The 14,976-nt window shown below is 38.4% G+C and overlaps 1 protein-coding gene across 1 annotated transcript in view; it reads left to right on the top strand.

The window, feature by feature from the left end:
- The window catches only part of ETNK1 (ethanolamine kinase 1), a 38,707-nt gene extending 24,387 nt beyond the window's left edge, over nt 1–14,320 (top strand). Inside the window, exons 5-8 of the mRNA XM_004592620.2 lie at nt 3,621–3,704; nt 6,271–6,431; nt 13,123–13,196; nt 13,534–14,320. Coding sequence (XP_004592677.2) covers nt 3,621–3,704; nt 6,271–6,431; nt 13,123–13,196; nt 13,534–13,606 — 392 coding nt within the window. The 3' untranslated portion in view covers nt 13,607–14,320. The remainder of the gene's footprint in view (nt 1–3,620; nt 3,705–6,270; nt 6,432–13,122; nt 13,197–13,533) is intronic.
- The last annotated feature ends 656 nt before the right edge of the window (nt 14,321–14,976 follow it).

Below are 14,976 nucleotides of genomic sequence, written 5' to 3'. Positions count from 1 at the left end.
TAAAGAATTCCTGAAGTTATGTAATAAAAACCTAGGTTGTAAAAACTGGAGTTGCTAAGGAAGAGTGCCCCCACTATGTTAGTTGTAATTTTGTCCCCCAGAATTCATACCTTCAGACCTGTACTATGTATTCAGTCATACATTTGAATAAGAATGTAAGAGAAGTGTAATTTTTTCTTCAGTGTTATCATACTTTCTAGTTTGCCCCTTACCTACCAAATGTGTTATTATTTGTTCTCAGCTTTCTCTGCACAACTTGCATTTATTCCCGTGTGTGCCAGGGTTGCCCTGTGGCTAGCAGGGCAAGACAGTGCAATGAAGCTTGTTGCCGTCCTGCAGGAGGTCCTGTAGTCCCCCAGGGTGAGGGCAGTGCTGAGGACATGTAGCGTCCCACTGTGGAGCAGCAGGACATTCAGTGTCTCAGACAAAGCGTCCTTCAGCCAGCACTGTGTGTGGAGGGTCACCTTTCTCTAGTCTCCATGGGCCTAACACATCAGAACAAGTAGAGTGAGTTGGAAGGATTTCAGGTTCTTACTTTTTATTTTAATTTCTCTTAATAAAATAGGGGATTTCAAACATATCGTGTAATAGTTCTGTAACATTGAATGACAAATTACTTTATAGTTTTTAAAATTAGATCATTTTCAGCACACTAAAGTTTGAACAGTCTGACTCAGTGGATTTTATTACTGTGAAGATTTTTACTAACATAATGCAGATTTTGAGAATTTATGGTTTTATCCATTAGCCACATATTTTATTCATTTTATGTTTGTCATCATGCTAACTGTACAAAGGTAAATGAAATGGCAGTCCTAGTCTGTAAAGTAGTATTCTTTATTTTGTAGAATTCAAAGATCCTTTGAAATCTGGGAAATTGAAATTCCCCTCCATGGAAGAAGCACATGCATATAACTTTTTGTCTTCCTCCCCTTTGAAGCCCCAATTAAAAAGTCTTGTCTTAAAAGAGTGACCAAGAAGGCCATGCAGTAAGAACTAGTTAATCAATGATAATCAAATGGGCATTACTCTGCAAGTAATGAGAAAATTTGGAAATTAGTTAAATTACTAGGTGAAAAAAGGTATGGTATTTGTTGCTAGGAAGACATTTTCCAGTAATTTGATTTTTCTGGCACCCTAAAAAAGGCTGTAAGCCTCTTTGATTTTACTCGGTTGCAGAATATTAAATTTAAGGTTGAGTTCCACTTTGTTTGCAATAGTTTGAAAAAGAATAGTTAATGCAGATTTTTTTAAACAATTTTTTTCCTTTTAAGCTTTGTGTGTTGTAAAATGTGAGTTTGCCAAATTCTCTTCATCTGCTACAGATTAGGTATGCCATTGTTGCTGCCATGTGGCGGCGCACCCCGTGCTTCTTAAACGCACTGACTGGAGGTTTATCGCATCACTTGTTCACATGCACGGAGCCTGGTAACAGCCTCATCTGTATCTTGTTAGCTTCATTTTCTTATTATTTAAATTTCATTATTTATAAACTCAACATAGCATTTAAAAATAAAGGCTAGTTTTAATGAATTAATGTTACTACAAAAAGTCACTGCTAAAAATTTCATACTGAAACAGATTTTAACTTTTGTAAATATTAATTAAAATGTATGTACTCAACAACAGGCATATTTTATGTGCCATTTAAACTGTATTTGCCAAATTCTAAATATAATTTTGAAAATTGAAATCAAAGCTTTTATTTATATAACAAAAGTAAATTTCAGGTCTAGGCTGTGTATTTTTACTGGCAGATTCAGTTTGTATGAGCTCTACAAGAGTTTGTTTAGAGGATTAAAACAGTCAACAGCTGCAGTCTAGAAACGATCTAATCAGACTGTTCTGGTTCGGTTGTGCGCCTTGGTTTTTCCTGTAGCCTGATTTTCTGAAGGCTGATGGGTAGGTATCTTTTGAATCAGTGTGGTGTTTTTTTTTTCCACATATTGTTTTATATACAGAAGTCATCTTTTTAAAAATATTACATTTTTCTTCAAAAGTAACATTTATTATAAATAATTTAAAAAATACAGAAAAATAAAAATCACTTCCTTGTATGGTATGGGATGAAACATTTGCTTTGATTTATTTCCACTCTTGGTCCCTTTTTGTTCCCATGTTTTTGTTTTTCTTTTTTGTTTTTGTTTTTTTTTCCCTCTCTTTAGGCATGCTTATAATGACTTCTTTATCTATATGACTTTTCTAATTCCCTAGATATTATCTCTGAAATTGAGATTTTTTTTTCCTTATGATTGTATTTTTTTTTTCTTGTGGCTACCAGTATTTTATTATGTGAAGGTCTTTACTCTCTCATTCCTGATGACTTTAGAAATTTAAATATATGTTCCATTCTATAGTTTAATAAAATGGTTTGGCTAAGTGTAAGATTTTGTGGAATAATTTTCTATAACTTCAGGAATACAACACTTAAGACATTTGCATTGTGGTGATTTATTTTCACCAACATTTATAGATTCTAACATGATGTTCTAATATTTGAGTTATGATTCTTTGATTACTGTTATATTCTAGACTTCACTAATTATACAAATCTAGAATTACATATTATAGTCATCTGTCATTATTTTTACAAAATCCTGAATTTGCATGACCTTTTTTTGTGTGATATGATTCTGCTAGTCTCGATTGGTTTATGGTCAGCATAATTCCCCAAAGTAAGCATGAAACTCTGTATTGAGACTTTGTAGTCCAAAAGCTGTTTTCTTTGCAAAATATCAGAATACATAGCCAGGAGTTTATTTCCTTGCAAAAATCAGTAGGCATTTCTTGTGTGTGTGTTTTCAGTGTGAGCAGCTTAGTCACTGTTGTGGCCAGCCTTGTGTCTGGGCCCATTCCGGAAGTGTCTTGAGTCTGTGGTTTCTCATAAAGATAGTGAATCGCCTTTAAAAAATTTTATTTTAATGTCCTTTTTTTCCTGTTTTTTAATCTTGACTGTTTTGGACCTGTATCGTGTCCAGCCAAATCCATCACATGCCTTCCTCAGGAGTCCATAGTTAGAAGTATGTTGTTCGAATGGGAAGAACAGAATTATTTTGGAGAATTACAAAAAAATATATACTTTGTAATAAGCTTTTGTATTTTTCAAGTTTATAAATGTTAAAAAAGAAGCCCTGCTCTTTTTTTTCCCCAAAGATAGAAACCGTAGCTTTGTGGTATCCAGGAAATACAGAACATGATAGCAACATCCTAACTCAGTGACACAGCTAGATTAAATTTGTCAGTGACTAGCATTTTGTTAAAATTGTATACATTTCTAATGTTTGCCTGATAGTTATTGCTAAAGAAACCTGAATTTTTGAGTAACTGATGCCCCCGTGTGGCCAAAAACATTTTTGACTTCTGTTGGAGCTTTTTTCTTTTTCTTGGATAAAGTGGACATACGTGTTCACCAAGAAGCTGTTGACCAGGAGATACAGTTTGAATTTTGTAAAGCTCATTGCCATTAAAATTCACAGCCTTGTCCTGTATTGTCTCAGAAGTGCATGTAACCAAGCACGTACAATGAGACAGAATATTGGAAGCTATTTAATTATGGTTAGCATAGGGATTTTCTGGTCGTGTATGTGATTTCTTAATGCCTTTTTTTGTGTCTCACATAGGTGATGTACAGTTCATTGATTATGAATATTCTGGATACAACTACCTGGCATATGATATTGGAAATCATTTCAATGAATTTGCAGGTAAAATCTGCAGCTAACTAATAGAGTAACTTACTTAACTAGTCAGCCATTTATCTTGAAATGGTATTTTGGGAATTATGGTTTTCTTTTGTTAAAGGGTGAACCTGCTATAGGAGCAACATTTTTCCATTTTTTTTTTTTTTTTTACTGGAGGAAAGGGAAGATAAACATAATTTCTTGCTTAATTACCATCAGAAAATAATGAATAGGAGGAGCTTAACGACTGTGGCTTCTGTTGAGAACTGACAGTTCTTTGCTCAGTGTTCTGTAAATCCCATCGGATTGTTTCCTTCACAACAAACATATGGTAATAGTCCCAGTTTATAGATGAGGGAAGACTTACCAGTGCCAAATAAAATTACTAAAAATTCAGAAAACTATTGGAACCCAAGTTTTAAAAAGATTATTATATATATTTTGGAAAGTCATTTACAGAGAGGAGAGACAGATGGAAAGATCTTCCATCCACTGATTGACTCCCCAAGTGCCCACAATGGCTGGAGCTGAGCTGATCTGAAGCCAGGAGCCAGGAGCCTCCTCTGGGTTTCCCACGTGGGTGCAGGGTCCCAAGGCTTTGGGCTGTCCTTGACTGCCTTCCTAAGCCACAAGCAGGGAGCTGGATGGGAACCGGCACCCATATGGGATCCTGGCACGTGCAAGGCAAGGATTTTAGCAACTAGGCTACTGTGCCAGGCCCCTGGAACCCAATTTTTAATTTTGTGTAGTTTTCTTTATTAGTTTTAGGTTTTTGGCTTTTTTACATATTAAGTAGGAAGAAAGAGAAAGACATACAGAGTGAGTGAGCAAGCGTCAATTTACTCATTCATTCTTCAGATACCTTAAGGGTCAGGACAAGTCCAGACCAAAGCCAGGAACTGAGTCCAGGTTGTTAGTGCCGTGGCAGGAACCCAACTAGCTGAGCTGTCTCCACTGCATTCCAGGAACTGAGTCCTGGGCATGGGGCCCAAGAATGGGGGACAGGAGCTGAATCCTGGGCATGGGGCCCAAGAATAGGGGACAGGAGCTGAGTCCTGGACATGGGGCCCAAGAATGGGGGACAGGAGCTGAGTCCTGGACATGGAGCCCAAGAATGGGGGACAGGAGCTGAGTCCTGGACATGGGGCCCCAGAATGGGAGCAGGTGTTTGAACTGCCAGGCCAAGTACTCACACCTGAAGGTAATTTTTTGTTATTAAAAAAAGTCTTTGCTATGTTCCAATATATACTTGGTTTCTAGAATGTTAACTAACTTAAAAAACTTTGCCTCTCTTTTATTTATTTGTCTTTAAAAGACAGAGGTCTTAAACTTTCATCTGCTGGCCCAGTCCCCACATGGCCACAACCACCAGAGCTGATCCAATCTAAAACTGGATTCAGGAAGAACTTCTGGGTCTCCCATATGGGTTCAGGGTCCAAGGCCTTGGGCCACCCTCTGCTGCAAAGCTTTGTCTTTGGCTATGGATATCGAGGAATTACTCATTTTTACTCTGGGATGTTAATACAACCTCTGCGTTAAGTAGAAAAGTTTTAGTATTTATGTAAGTGGAATTGTTTAAAATTCGTTTTATGACTAGCTAGAAATGCAATACTCTAAAACTGGGCTTTGAGAAATTCCCCTGGATGATTTTCATCTGATAGGGTTTTTTTTTCCCCTAAAAAATGGAAGATCTTTCTCTCCTCTCTGTAATTCCATCTTTCGTGTAAATTAATAAAATTTAAAAAAGATATACTGGAGATGTATTTAGGTTTAGATCAATTTATGAATTGATTTTAGAGCTTGAATGCTAGATAAAATCCTAAGTTTATCTTCTAAGCTTGTAACTTTCTATCATGAAATAAACCCTGTGTGAATAATGGATTTATTTTTTCCAAGGGAAGGGATTGAAAGAACAGAACATTTCATAGTTAGAGTTATTGTTTTGAGACAGTATCAACTATAAGGACAAAAAGAAAACCTAAGTTTCTTGATGTAAGTCATGGTAAAAAAAAAAAAGTTTTGAACCATGCTTTGAGGTAGTGCCCCAACTGTTTAAATTTTGTGCAGTGTTTACTAAAACATGGGAGTGGTTTAATTTATATATTTAGAAAAAAATGTAGCAACAGGAGTTGTTTATGGTGATCAACACTGTTTTGTCTTTAAGATGGGATTATTTTTACTGGGAAGTCAGGTTTACAGAGTGAAGGAGAAACAAAGATCTTGTTTGCTGGTTCACTCCCCAAATGGTGACAGCAGCCGGAGCTGAGCCAGAGCCAGGAGCCAGGAGCGTCTTCCAGGTCCCCAGGCAAGTGCAGAGTCCCAGAGCTTTGGGCTGTGCTCTACTGTTTTCCCAGGCCACAAGCTGGATGGGAAGTGGGGCAGCTGGGACACGAACTGGTGCCATATGGGGTCCCAGTGCATCCAAGGCTATCACGCAAGGCCCTGGCTTATTTTAATAAATGCTAGTAATATCTAATGTTGCAGTCAGAATTATAAGGAAGCATTGGTGGTGGTAATGATGATTAAGTTGCTCGGAAGAGAATGTTTTGAAAGCCTTCAGTCTGTGTTTTTGTTCTTTGTTTCTTTGAAGGTGTGAGTGACGTAGACTATAGTCTCTATCCAGACAGGAAACTCCAGGGCCAGTGGCTGCGCTCTTACCTGGAAGCCTACAAGGAATACAAGGGCTTTGGGACTGAAGTTACTGAGAAGGAGGTGGAGATACTTTTCATTCAGGTCAATCAGTTTGCGCTGGTAAGTGTAATTGTAAATAATTAATAAAAAAAATTCTTCCATTTTCATTGTCTTGTAACAGTTTCCTGTTTTATATGAATTTTTATTGAAAACATGAAGTTTACCCTTAACCCATTGTCTTGCTCCAAAGGACAACACTTTGGTTTATTCTCTGCTGATATCCTCAGCCCCTGGCAATATGATAGGTACTCAGTAATTACTTGTTTAATCAATGAATTCTAGTTAGGGTTAGATTAACATCTGACACGGTTTTTGTTGGGTCAGTTCCCTTTCTTTACATCATATTATGAAAAGCATAATCCAAAACAGATTTATAAGATATGAGGTTTCCCCCAATATCCTTAATCTTAATTTTTGGTGCATTTTGATATAAAGAGGTTAGAAAAACCAGCAGGATTATGTTTTCATGTCTGTCTGTTTTGTCTTCTTGACTTTCTTTTTTCTTAAAACAACTATTTCTTGCTTCTTTGGTGTTTTAATGCTTTGTTATTTTAAAGACCACTTCTTTCAGTGCATTTTTAAAAAGCATTAGCTCATTTTAATTACCTTCTAAGAATAACATGCTGTGTTACAATGAGCTTTCAGCTAAGATGTTAATTGAATACTAGGTGAAAGCTACTTTAGCTATTTTTTAAGAAGAGTTATAGAGAGAGAGGGGGAGACAGCGATGGATCTTCTGCTCACTGGTTCATGCACCTTATGACTGTAATGGCCATGGGTGGGCTAGACCAGGGTCAAAAGCCAGAAGCTTCTTACCTGTCCCGCAAGTGGGTATGGGACCCAAAGACTTGGTCATTCTCCAGTGCCTTCCCAGAGGCATTGGCAGGGAGCTGGGTCAAAAGTGCAGCAGTCAGAGCTTGAACCAGAGCCCATATGGATTGCTGGCCTCCCAGTCTGTGGCTTCATGTGTTTATTGTAATACAGCTGATCTGGGGAGTTACTTGCTGCATTGTCTACAAATCGATCTGATTGGCAACTTATAGTGTGTTGTTTCCACGGTTGTAAGAGCAGCATTTCCCTAGAGCCCCTGGATACATCTTACGTGATAATGTACGAAAATGGGATTTTACCCTCTGCTGTAGAGGGTGCCTGTTTTAAGTGGAGCTATTAATTAATGGTGTGCTTTCTAGATGGTTCCAGGACACCTGCCATTGCCATTGATTTTTAAGCATGATCTTATCAAATGTAAGATTTTCTTTCTTGTGAGATTATTTCATGAACTTCAGAATCAGTTCAATACTACCATTTTGGCAGTTTCTGTATTGACAAAAAGAAATTGTATGATTTGTATTTTCTCTATGTATACATTTAATTTCTCATTTATATGACATCACGTTTATTAATTTCCACGTAGAAGTCCAGTCAGTAATCCTAATTGTTGGCTATTATAGTTCTAACTTGGATTTTCTTACGAACTTTTGATGGCATTCAAAAATACTGTGGTTTTCATCTATATAATGACTCCTGGCTTGATCACCAAGTGGTTTATACATACTCATTCATTCCTTTAACAAAAGATTTTGTTTATTCACTTGTAACAGAGAGGGGCAGGAGGCATCCCTCATTTGCTGGTCCACTCCTCAAGTGGCCTGGAACTCTGTTCAAGTGACTCACTAGAGTGGCAAGAGCTCACACGCTTGGGCTGTCTTCTGCCTTTGTCCCAGGCACATTATCAGGAAGCTGGGTCAGAAGTGGAACAACTGGAACTTGACCTGGTCCTCTGTTGTAGGATGCTGGTACTGCTTGTGTTGGCATAACCCATTGTGCCGCAGTCTTGGCTCCATACATATTCATGACTTAAGTACTAGGCACTATATTAGTAAGCTACTCATTAATACAGTGAAGTACCTGAGCCACCTAAATAATAAAGAGTAAAGGTTTATTTTGCTTCGATTTGAGAATCAACCAAGGTTGGTGAAGGCCAGGGGTTAGAGGTATGTGAGGGTGGGTGTGGGAGAAACAGAAATGCAGACTGGGTGGAAATTGAGGCTTCTGTTAGGAACCCCTTCAAAAAGCATAGCCATAGTCATCTAGCTTGCTCCCACAGGAATCTGCCTCCTAAACACTGTGATTGGACTGAGTTTTGACTTATGATTTGGAGGTACTAAACCCTGCCTGTGTTGAGCATACAAATCAAATTCAAACCATAGTAAATCCTAATGGCTGCTCTATAACAGGCATGTGGAAACAAAAAAGTTCATTAAATAGTATATTCCTTTAAAATGGATAGAATCTAGAACAACACACAAAGTAACTTTTTGTAATGGAAAAGTAGCCATTCCAATTTAGAACTCAGTAGCAAATTCTAATTGGAAGGATACTAGATTAACTTTATGTACTTTTGCTTCATTAGGGACAGAGCCCATTTTAGTTGCAGGAATGAATTATATGTGTAAGAATAATTTCACTTAGTACTGCCATTCATTGATAATAGACTTATTTCTGTGTACATCTACATATATACATCTTTCCAGGTTTGTGAGCATATCTTGAATGCCACCAATAGTGGTAGGTTGTAATCCATTTTGGTCTTTTATTTGGTGTCCATACAGGTGTGTCTCCCTAAACATGTACCGTACTGTATTGTGTTTCATCCCCTGATATAGGACATTTTAATTTTACTAGTATTCAGACTTTGAAGCAGTGTCTTGGGTAGCTTCTTTGTATCTCTGTTTCTGGTATGATCTTTCCTTAGGGTGAAATTCTAGTTGTGGATTTGGAAGTTTGTAAGAGATCAGTAATGTTGTTAAGGCTCTGGGATGTCCTCATCATGTGTCTCTTAACCTCCACACAAAGCTGTCCTGTGTACACTGTCCAACCCATAGCTTCAGTGTAGGGAAATGGCCGGGTCCTCATGGCCACTCTGGCAAGTCTGTTGGCTTTCAGTTAGTTTAACAGCTGAGCAGGACTTGGAATTCAGGGATTCTGTGGCAATCTGCACAGTCCTTTTCTTGAGGAATGTTTTCAGCAGAAGGGCGGATAGGTGCAGTGCCTCCACAGTGTTTAAGAATCCATCTTGTTCAATGGCCAAACACTTGGGTCATCTTCTGCTTCTTTTCTAGGCGCATTAGCAGGGGCTGGGCTGAAAATGGGACAGCTGGAACTTGAGCCAACACCCAGATGGGATGCTGGCGTTTCGGGTGGTAGCTTTCTCTGCTATGCTGCAATATGTGAAATGTGCAACAAATCTGTATATAAAATGTCAAATTGTATAGTTGGCCTCATAGGGAAAAAGTAAAGGACAACTGATGGAGGCAGTATTTTTTTCAAATTTAGCAAAATTATGCTGTTATAAACCATGCCCTTTCTGTTCTGCTGTGTCACTTGGTTGTGCTAAGGCTTCTCTCGCCATCTTCAGAATTGAAGCGATGTAGTAGGACATTTCTTCCGTGGCTTCCTGAGGCCCATCACTGAGATCTCTAACCCTGTGGTTTGTCTTGCTTTCCTTTTCAGTATTTTTAAAAAGAAGCTTCTAAAGGCTAGCTTATTTACTTTCTTCTCATGAACTCTAATTATATCCCGCCAACCATTCTATATGTGCCTGTCACATCTGCAATGCTTGATATTCAAATAGGTGATTGGGAATGCAGGGTAAAATAAAATCAAACCCACTATTTTGCTCCTGTGTCATCTCTCATGGTTTCTGAAGAGTGGTGTGATCTGCTTTTGCCCGCTGCTGCAAACCCCGGTTCCGTGAGAGGTTGCCAGTAGTGACGTGATCACTATGATCCATGTAACCCTTGTCACCCTGACGCTGCTTGGTCTGCTGATAGCATTTGACAGTATTTACCATTGATAATTAACATTTTCTCTTTTGTTCACTTTTGGGATATAAGAAGATATACATAGTACAATTTCATGAGTCACACAGTTAATTACTTTACGTAGAGAATATTCCCTTTAGGTTCTGGGAACAGATCTCACAGGCAAGATACTTGATATGGCCATTAACCACGTAGTGAGTGACTTCCAAAATTATTAAAGTCTAGCTATCCGTTTTAGGGTGGAAGCAGGTCTCAGGGGAAAGTTGAAATTGAAGTGTTAGCTTTGGATGAGCAGTTTCTTGGGAGGAACTAGTTGGGCCCACCACAGTGGAGATTTGGAAGAGGACCAGGGTCTTTTACTGCAGCACACAGCCAGTGATGGCCTGGCCTTCTCAGGGCTTGAGCTTCCTTGACTCAGAGCAGCAGTTGGCAGGGTAAAGCTCATCATGCCCTAAGCTCTCAAGAGTGTCAGGCTTTTTCATGTGTGTGTATCAAAAAGCTATGCACAAATTTCAGACTTTTGTGCTCAATAAGTTCCATTTTCCACAATTTGACATAGGTCTTGAAAAGAGTTTTTTACTTGTGATGTTACCCAGTTTCCTAATGTTGATGTTTGCATACTTAATGTTGATCTAATTAATAGCAAGAAGCAAGAGTCAGTGTTTGCATTACAAAACCAAATGCAGTGTACATTGGATTTAAACTTTGAGGGATTTTGGGACAGATTACAGTCTTGGGGTTCTTCCTAAGTAAAATATTAAGAGTCATACAGGAGCTTCACAGAACAGAGCTTGGGGATTATGTTAGTTATTTGTGTACCAGATAAAGTTTTCAAATTTTCTTCCCCTTTTATTTCATTCTTTTTTTCTTTTTAAGCCGTTACATCAAAAGGGTGTGCATTTCGTGCAGTGCTTGGATGCCACACCCTAGTGCAGCATATTTGAGTTTGAGTCCTGTCCTGTACTTGCCTCCAGCTTTCTGCTCAAGGTGCAGCTCTGGTAGTCAGCAGGTGATAGCTCGAGTGCTTGGGTCTGGTGCCCACGTCACCAGCTGGGACTGAGCTTCTGACCGACCTGTGGCTGTTGGGGGCATCTGGCATGTAAAGTGGAGGGTGGCGAATCTGTTATTGTTCAGCCGACTTTCAAAAAATAAATCGTAAACGGTGAAATTGAAAAAAGTATTAGTAAGTTACTTGACTGGTAGTTGCAGGAGGAGGGAAAGAGAATGAAAGGGCTTCCATCCATTGATTCACTCCCCAAGTGTCTGTCAGTAGCTATCAGCCATGGGTTGGCCAAACCGAAGGCAGACGCCAGGTCTCCCTGGTTGGTCCAGGGACCCAAACACTTGGGCCATCAGTCCCTGCTTTTCCTGGTGTATTAGCAGGGAGCTATTCCAAAATGGAGTTGTGCTGGGCCTGGTGTGGTGGCTGAGAGACTAAATCCTTGCCTGGTTTGCACCAGGGCAAGTATATCTACTAAAAGCATTTAAGTAGCGTCTGTTAATGCTGATGCCTAAATCTGCTATATACAAAGCAAGTCAAAAAAGTAGTCTAATTTTTAAAAAAAGATTTATTTTTATTGGAAAGTCAGATTTACAGAGAAAAGGAGAGAATGAGTTAGAGAACCTCCATTTGCTGGTTAACTCCCCACATGGCCACAATGGCCTGAGCTGAACTAATCCGAAGCTGGGAGTCAGGAGCTTCTTCTGGGTCTCCCAAGCAGATGCAGAATGCCAAGACTTTGAGCCGTCCTCAGCTGCTTTCCCAGGCCACAAACAAGCAGGGAGCTGGTTGGGAAAAGGAGCAGCGCCTATATGGGATCCTGGCACGTGCAAGACGAGGACTTTAGCACTAGGGTACCATGCTGAGCCCTGGTCTATAATTTTTTAAAACTATTTGAGAGAGAGACAGAGAGCTCTCTGTTTACCATTTTACTTCCCAAGTGACCTGCAATGGTTAGAGGTAAACAGGTCCATAGCTGGGAGCAGGGGACTTGAAGCTGACTCCCCATATAGGTAGAAGGGACCTGATTGCTCAGTCCAATAGCCGCTATTTCCCTAGTTGTGCATTAGCTAAAAGCTAGAATTGAAATTGGAACTGAAAGTCGAACTTAGGCATCTGATATGGAATGTAGGTATCTCAAGCCATGTCTTCTAGGCTAAGCAGCCACCATGTATTTTAGGTATATTTAAAATTTAATTTGAGAAGGCAGAAAGACATTCCTTCCATCTACTACTCCATGTCCCCAAATGACTGCCAGGACAGGACCAGGCTAGGGGAGGCATGGGGAGTTGAACTCAGGTCTGCCACGTGGGTGGCTGAGATGAGATCCAGGCATTTTAGCTGTCACTGCTCACAGGGTCTTCATTGACTGGAAGCTGGACTTGGAAGCCCTAGCTGGGCCTGCAACCTCAGCACTGTACCGTAGAATGCTGGCATCTTGCCTGCTAGGCCAAGCATGCACTCTTTTTAGAGTGTAATTTGCCCCGTGTTCTTCAGATGTGGATACGTCAGTGGAAATCCAGGAGCTTTGCTCCTCAGTATTGCTTGTTTCAGGAGTTATGTAACATGATTAGCAAGGAGCCTGTGGTCTGATCTGGCTTCCTTCTAATATGCCTGGGAAAGCATGGAAGATGGCCCACGTGCTTGGGCCCCACTGATGTGGGAGAGCGTGATGGAGTTCTGGTCTCCTGACTTTGGCCTGGCCCAGTGCCAGCCCCTTGTAGCCAGGTGAAGAGTTAACCATATAATGGGAGCTACCTCTTTCTCTGCAATGATGCCTTTTAAATAAATAAGCATATCTTACACAAAATGAGCAGCAAGACAGTATCATGCATGGAATTGATAGAAGATATAATTAATAATTTGGTACTATGTTTTCAGAGAAATGCATTGTGATAATTTTTGATTTTGCTTTCCTTCTTTTAAGGCTTCTCATTTCTTTTGGGGATTGTGGGCTTTGATTCAAGCCAAATACTCCACTATCGAGTTTGATTTCCTTGGGTAAGTTTAATTTTATTGTATATGTTACACTTGTCTCTGCTTTGTTTGCATTAACATTCAGAACTCGCAGGAAATATTGCTGCTGTTTTTAAATATTATAAGGACTGTTACATTCAATAATCAGTCTGTGAGGAAATCTGCTATAAGCTGGTAAATATTCTCAGTATCGGAAAAGTACTGAGTAGGTGGTGCAGTAGATCAAACATCCATCCTTTGAAGAGTTTAAACTCAAAAATTCAGTGTAGAAGGGTGAATGGAAATAAAGGATTCATTTTTTTAGCATTAAGTAATTTTGTTAGCATTGACTAATTTTGCTGTTATTCTGTTTTCTCACTAGGTATGCAATTGTTCGTTTTAACCAGTACTTTAAAATGAAGCCTGAAGTTACTGCTTTAAAAGTGCCTGAGTAAAGAAGATTTAGTTATTCTCAAGTAGCTGGGCAGTGCTTGTGAATCTTTTCTTAAGAAATTCCAAAAGCCGATATTTGTTAAAATTCTGTTAATTTGGTTACCTTGCTTTAAAAATTATGCCTCTAAACACCCAATCTATTTTTGAATAGACTGAATGATGTCAAGAAATAGATCAGCTTTCAGAATGTGGTGAATTAAAAATTTGTTAAATATGCAAAAGGTATAAAGATGTCAGTTTAAGCCTTTAATAATTTAATCTGTTATGTGAATTATTTATTATAAACTCAACAAGATTCTGTGATTGCTTTCATCTGTTGAGTGTAAGCAATGAATATGTTCTAGTTAAAACTTTTTAAATTTTGCTTTCATAATTCTAGTAAAGATTCTTGTTCAGTGTAACCCTTTAATCTTGATGTACTCTGTAAGTTAAATGAATCATTTGCTCTTAGAATGGCAGTTGTTGGCTGGCATTAGATAATTTAGGATATTCATGTGAAAACATGTGTTTAGGAAGGTAGAATACATTCTGTTGATGGTACATCTTTTTGAACTGAGCTTTAAAAAGCATTTCTTTTAGAGAGATACAACTTAGAACTAATTCCCATCTCTGCATTGTCTGCAGTATAAATAGAAGTATTTACCATATAATCCTGAAATAAGTATAATGATTTAGTATTACCAAAATCTGTATTAAATAATGTTTTCAAATACTAAGTATGACCACTTAAGTTACTAGTTTCAGTTCTTAAAATTTGTTTTGTCAAATTGTTTCTAACCAAAAATTTGGTTTTCGTTTTATTGATATGCTCTTTTTTCGTTTTTTGTTTTTTGGGTTTTTTTTAATTTGATAATTACTAGTGTGTGTGTGGTTAATTTTTGAGACCTGTGTACAAAGTTCATCGTGTCTGGAAGCAAGGAAATATCATATAGATTTTTTAAAACCTATCTACATTCATTCCTTATGTTTTGTGTTTTATGTGTTAGTTTGATTTTGTGTCTTAAGAGTGGTAGCAAATAATCAATTGATCCGTGTAAGTGCAGAGTAATATGTTGCAAGGGTTAAGAGTAAGGAGCATTTACTACATTGTTCTTGTACACTTCAAATCTGACAAATAACAAAATGTGAATTAAGCAGAAATACTCATGGTAAGAGGATTTCTGTTTGTTTTGTTTTATTTTGTTTAAGTTTTTGTTTAAGTATGTCTTTAATTATTTTTGGTGATTGAGAGACAGTTATTACATGAAAGATCCTTGAGATAAAGAAATGAACTTCAGGTTTTGAAGACTGCTGTGTGGAACCGAGCAGTCCTGGTGAACCCTGCTTAAAAGATGAGTCTGACAAGCCTTGCACTTTCGTCACACAAGTGCCC

The sequence above is a fragment of the Ochotona princeps genome, chromosome 27 (assembly GCF_030435755.1).
Source record: "Ochotona princeps isolate mOchPri1 chromosome 27, mOchPri1.hap1, whole genome shotgun sequence".
Classification (NCBI taxonomy): domain Eukaryota; kingdom Metazoa; phylum Chordata; class Mammalia; order Lagomorpha; family Ochotonidae; genus Ochotona; species Ochotona princeps.
Note: the sequence above shows the minus strand (reverse complement) of the source record. Positions and strands in the feature narration are given on the sequence as shown.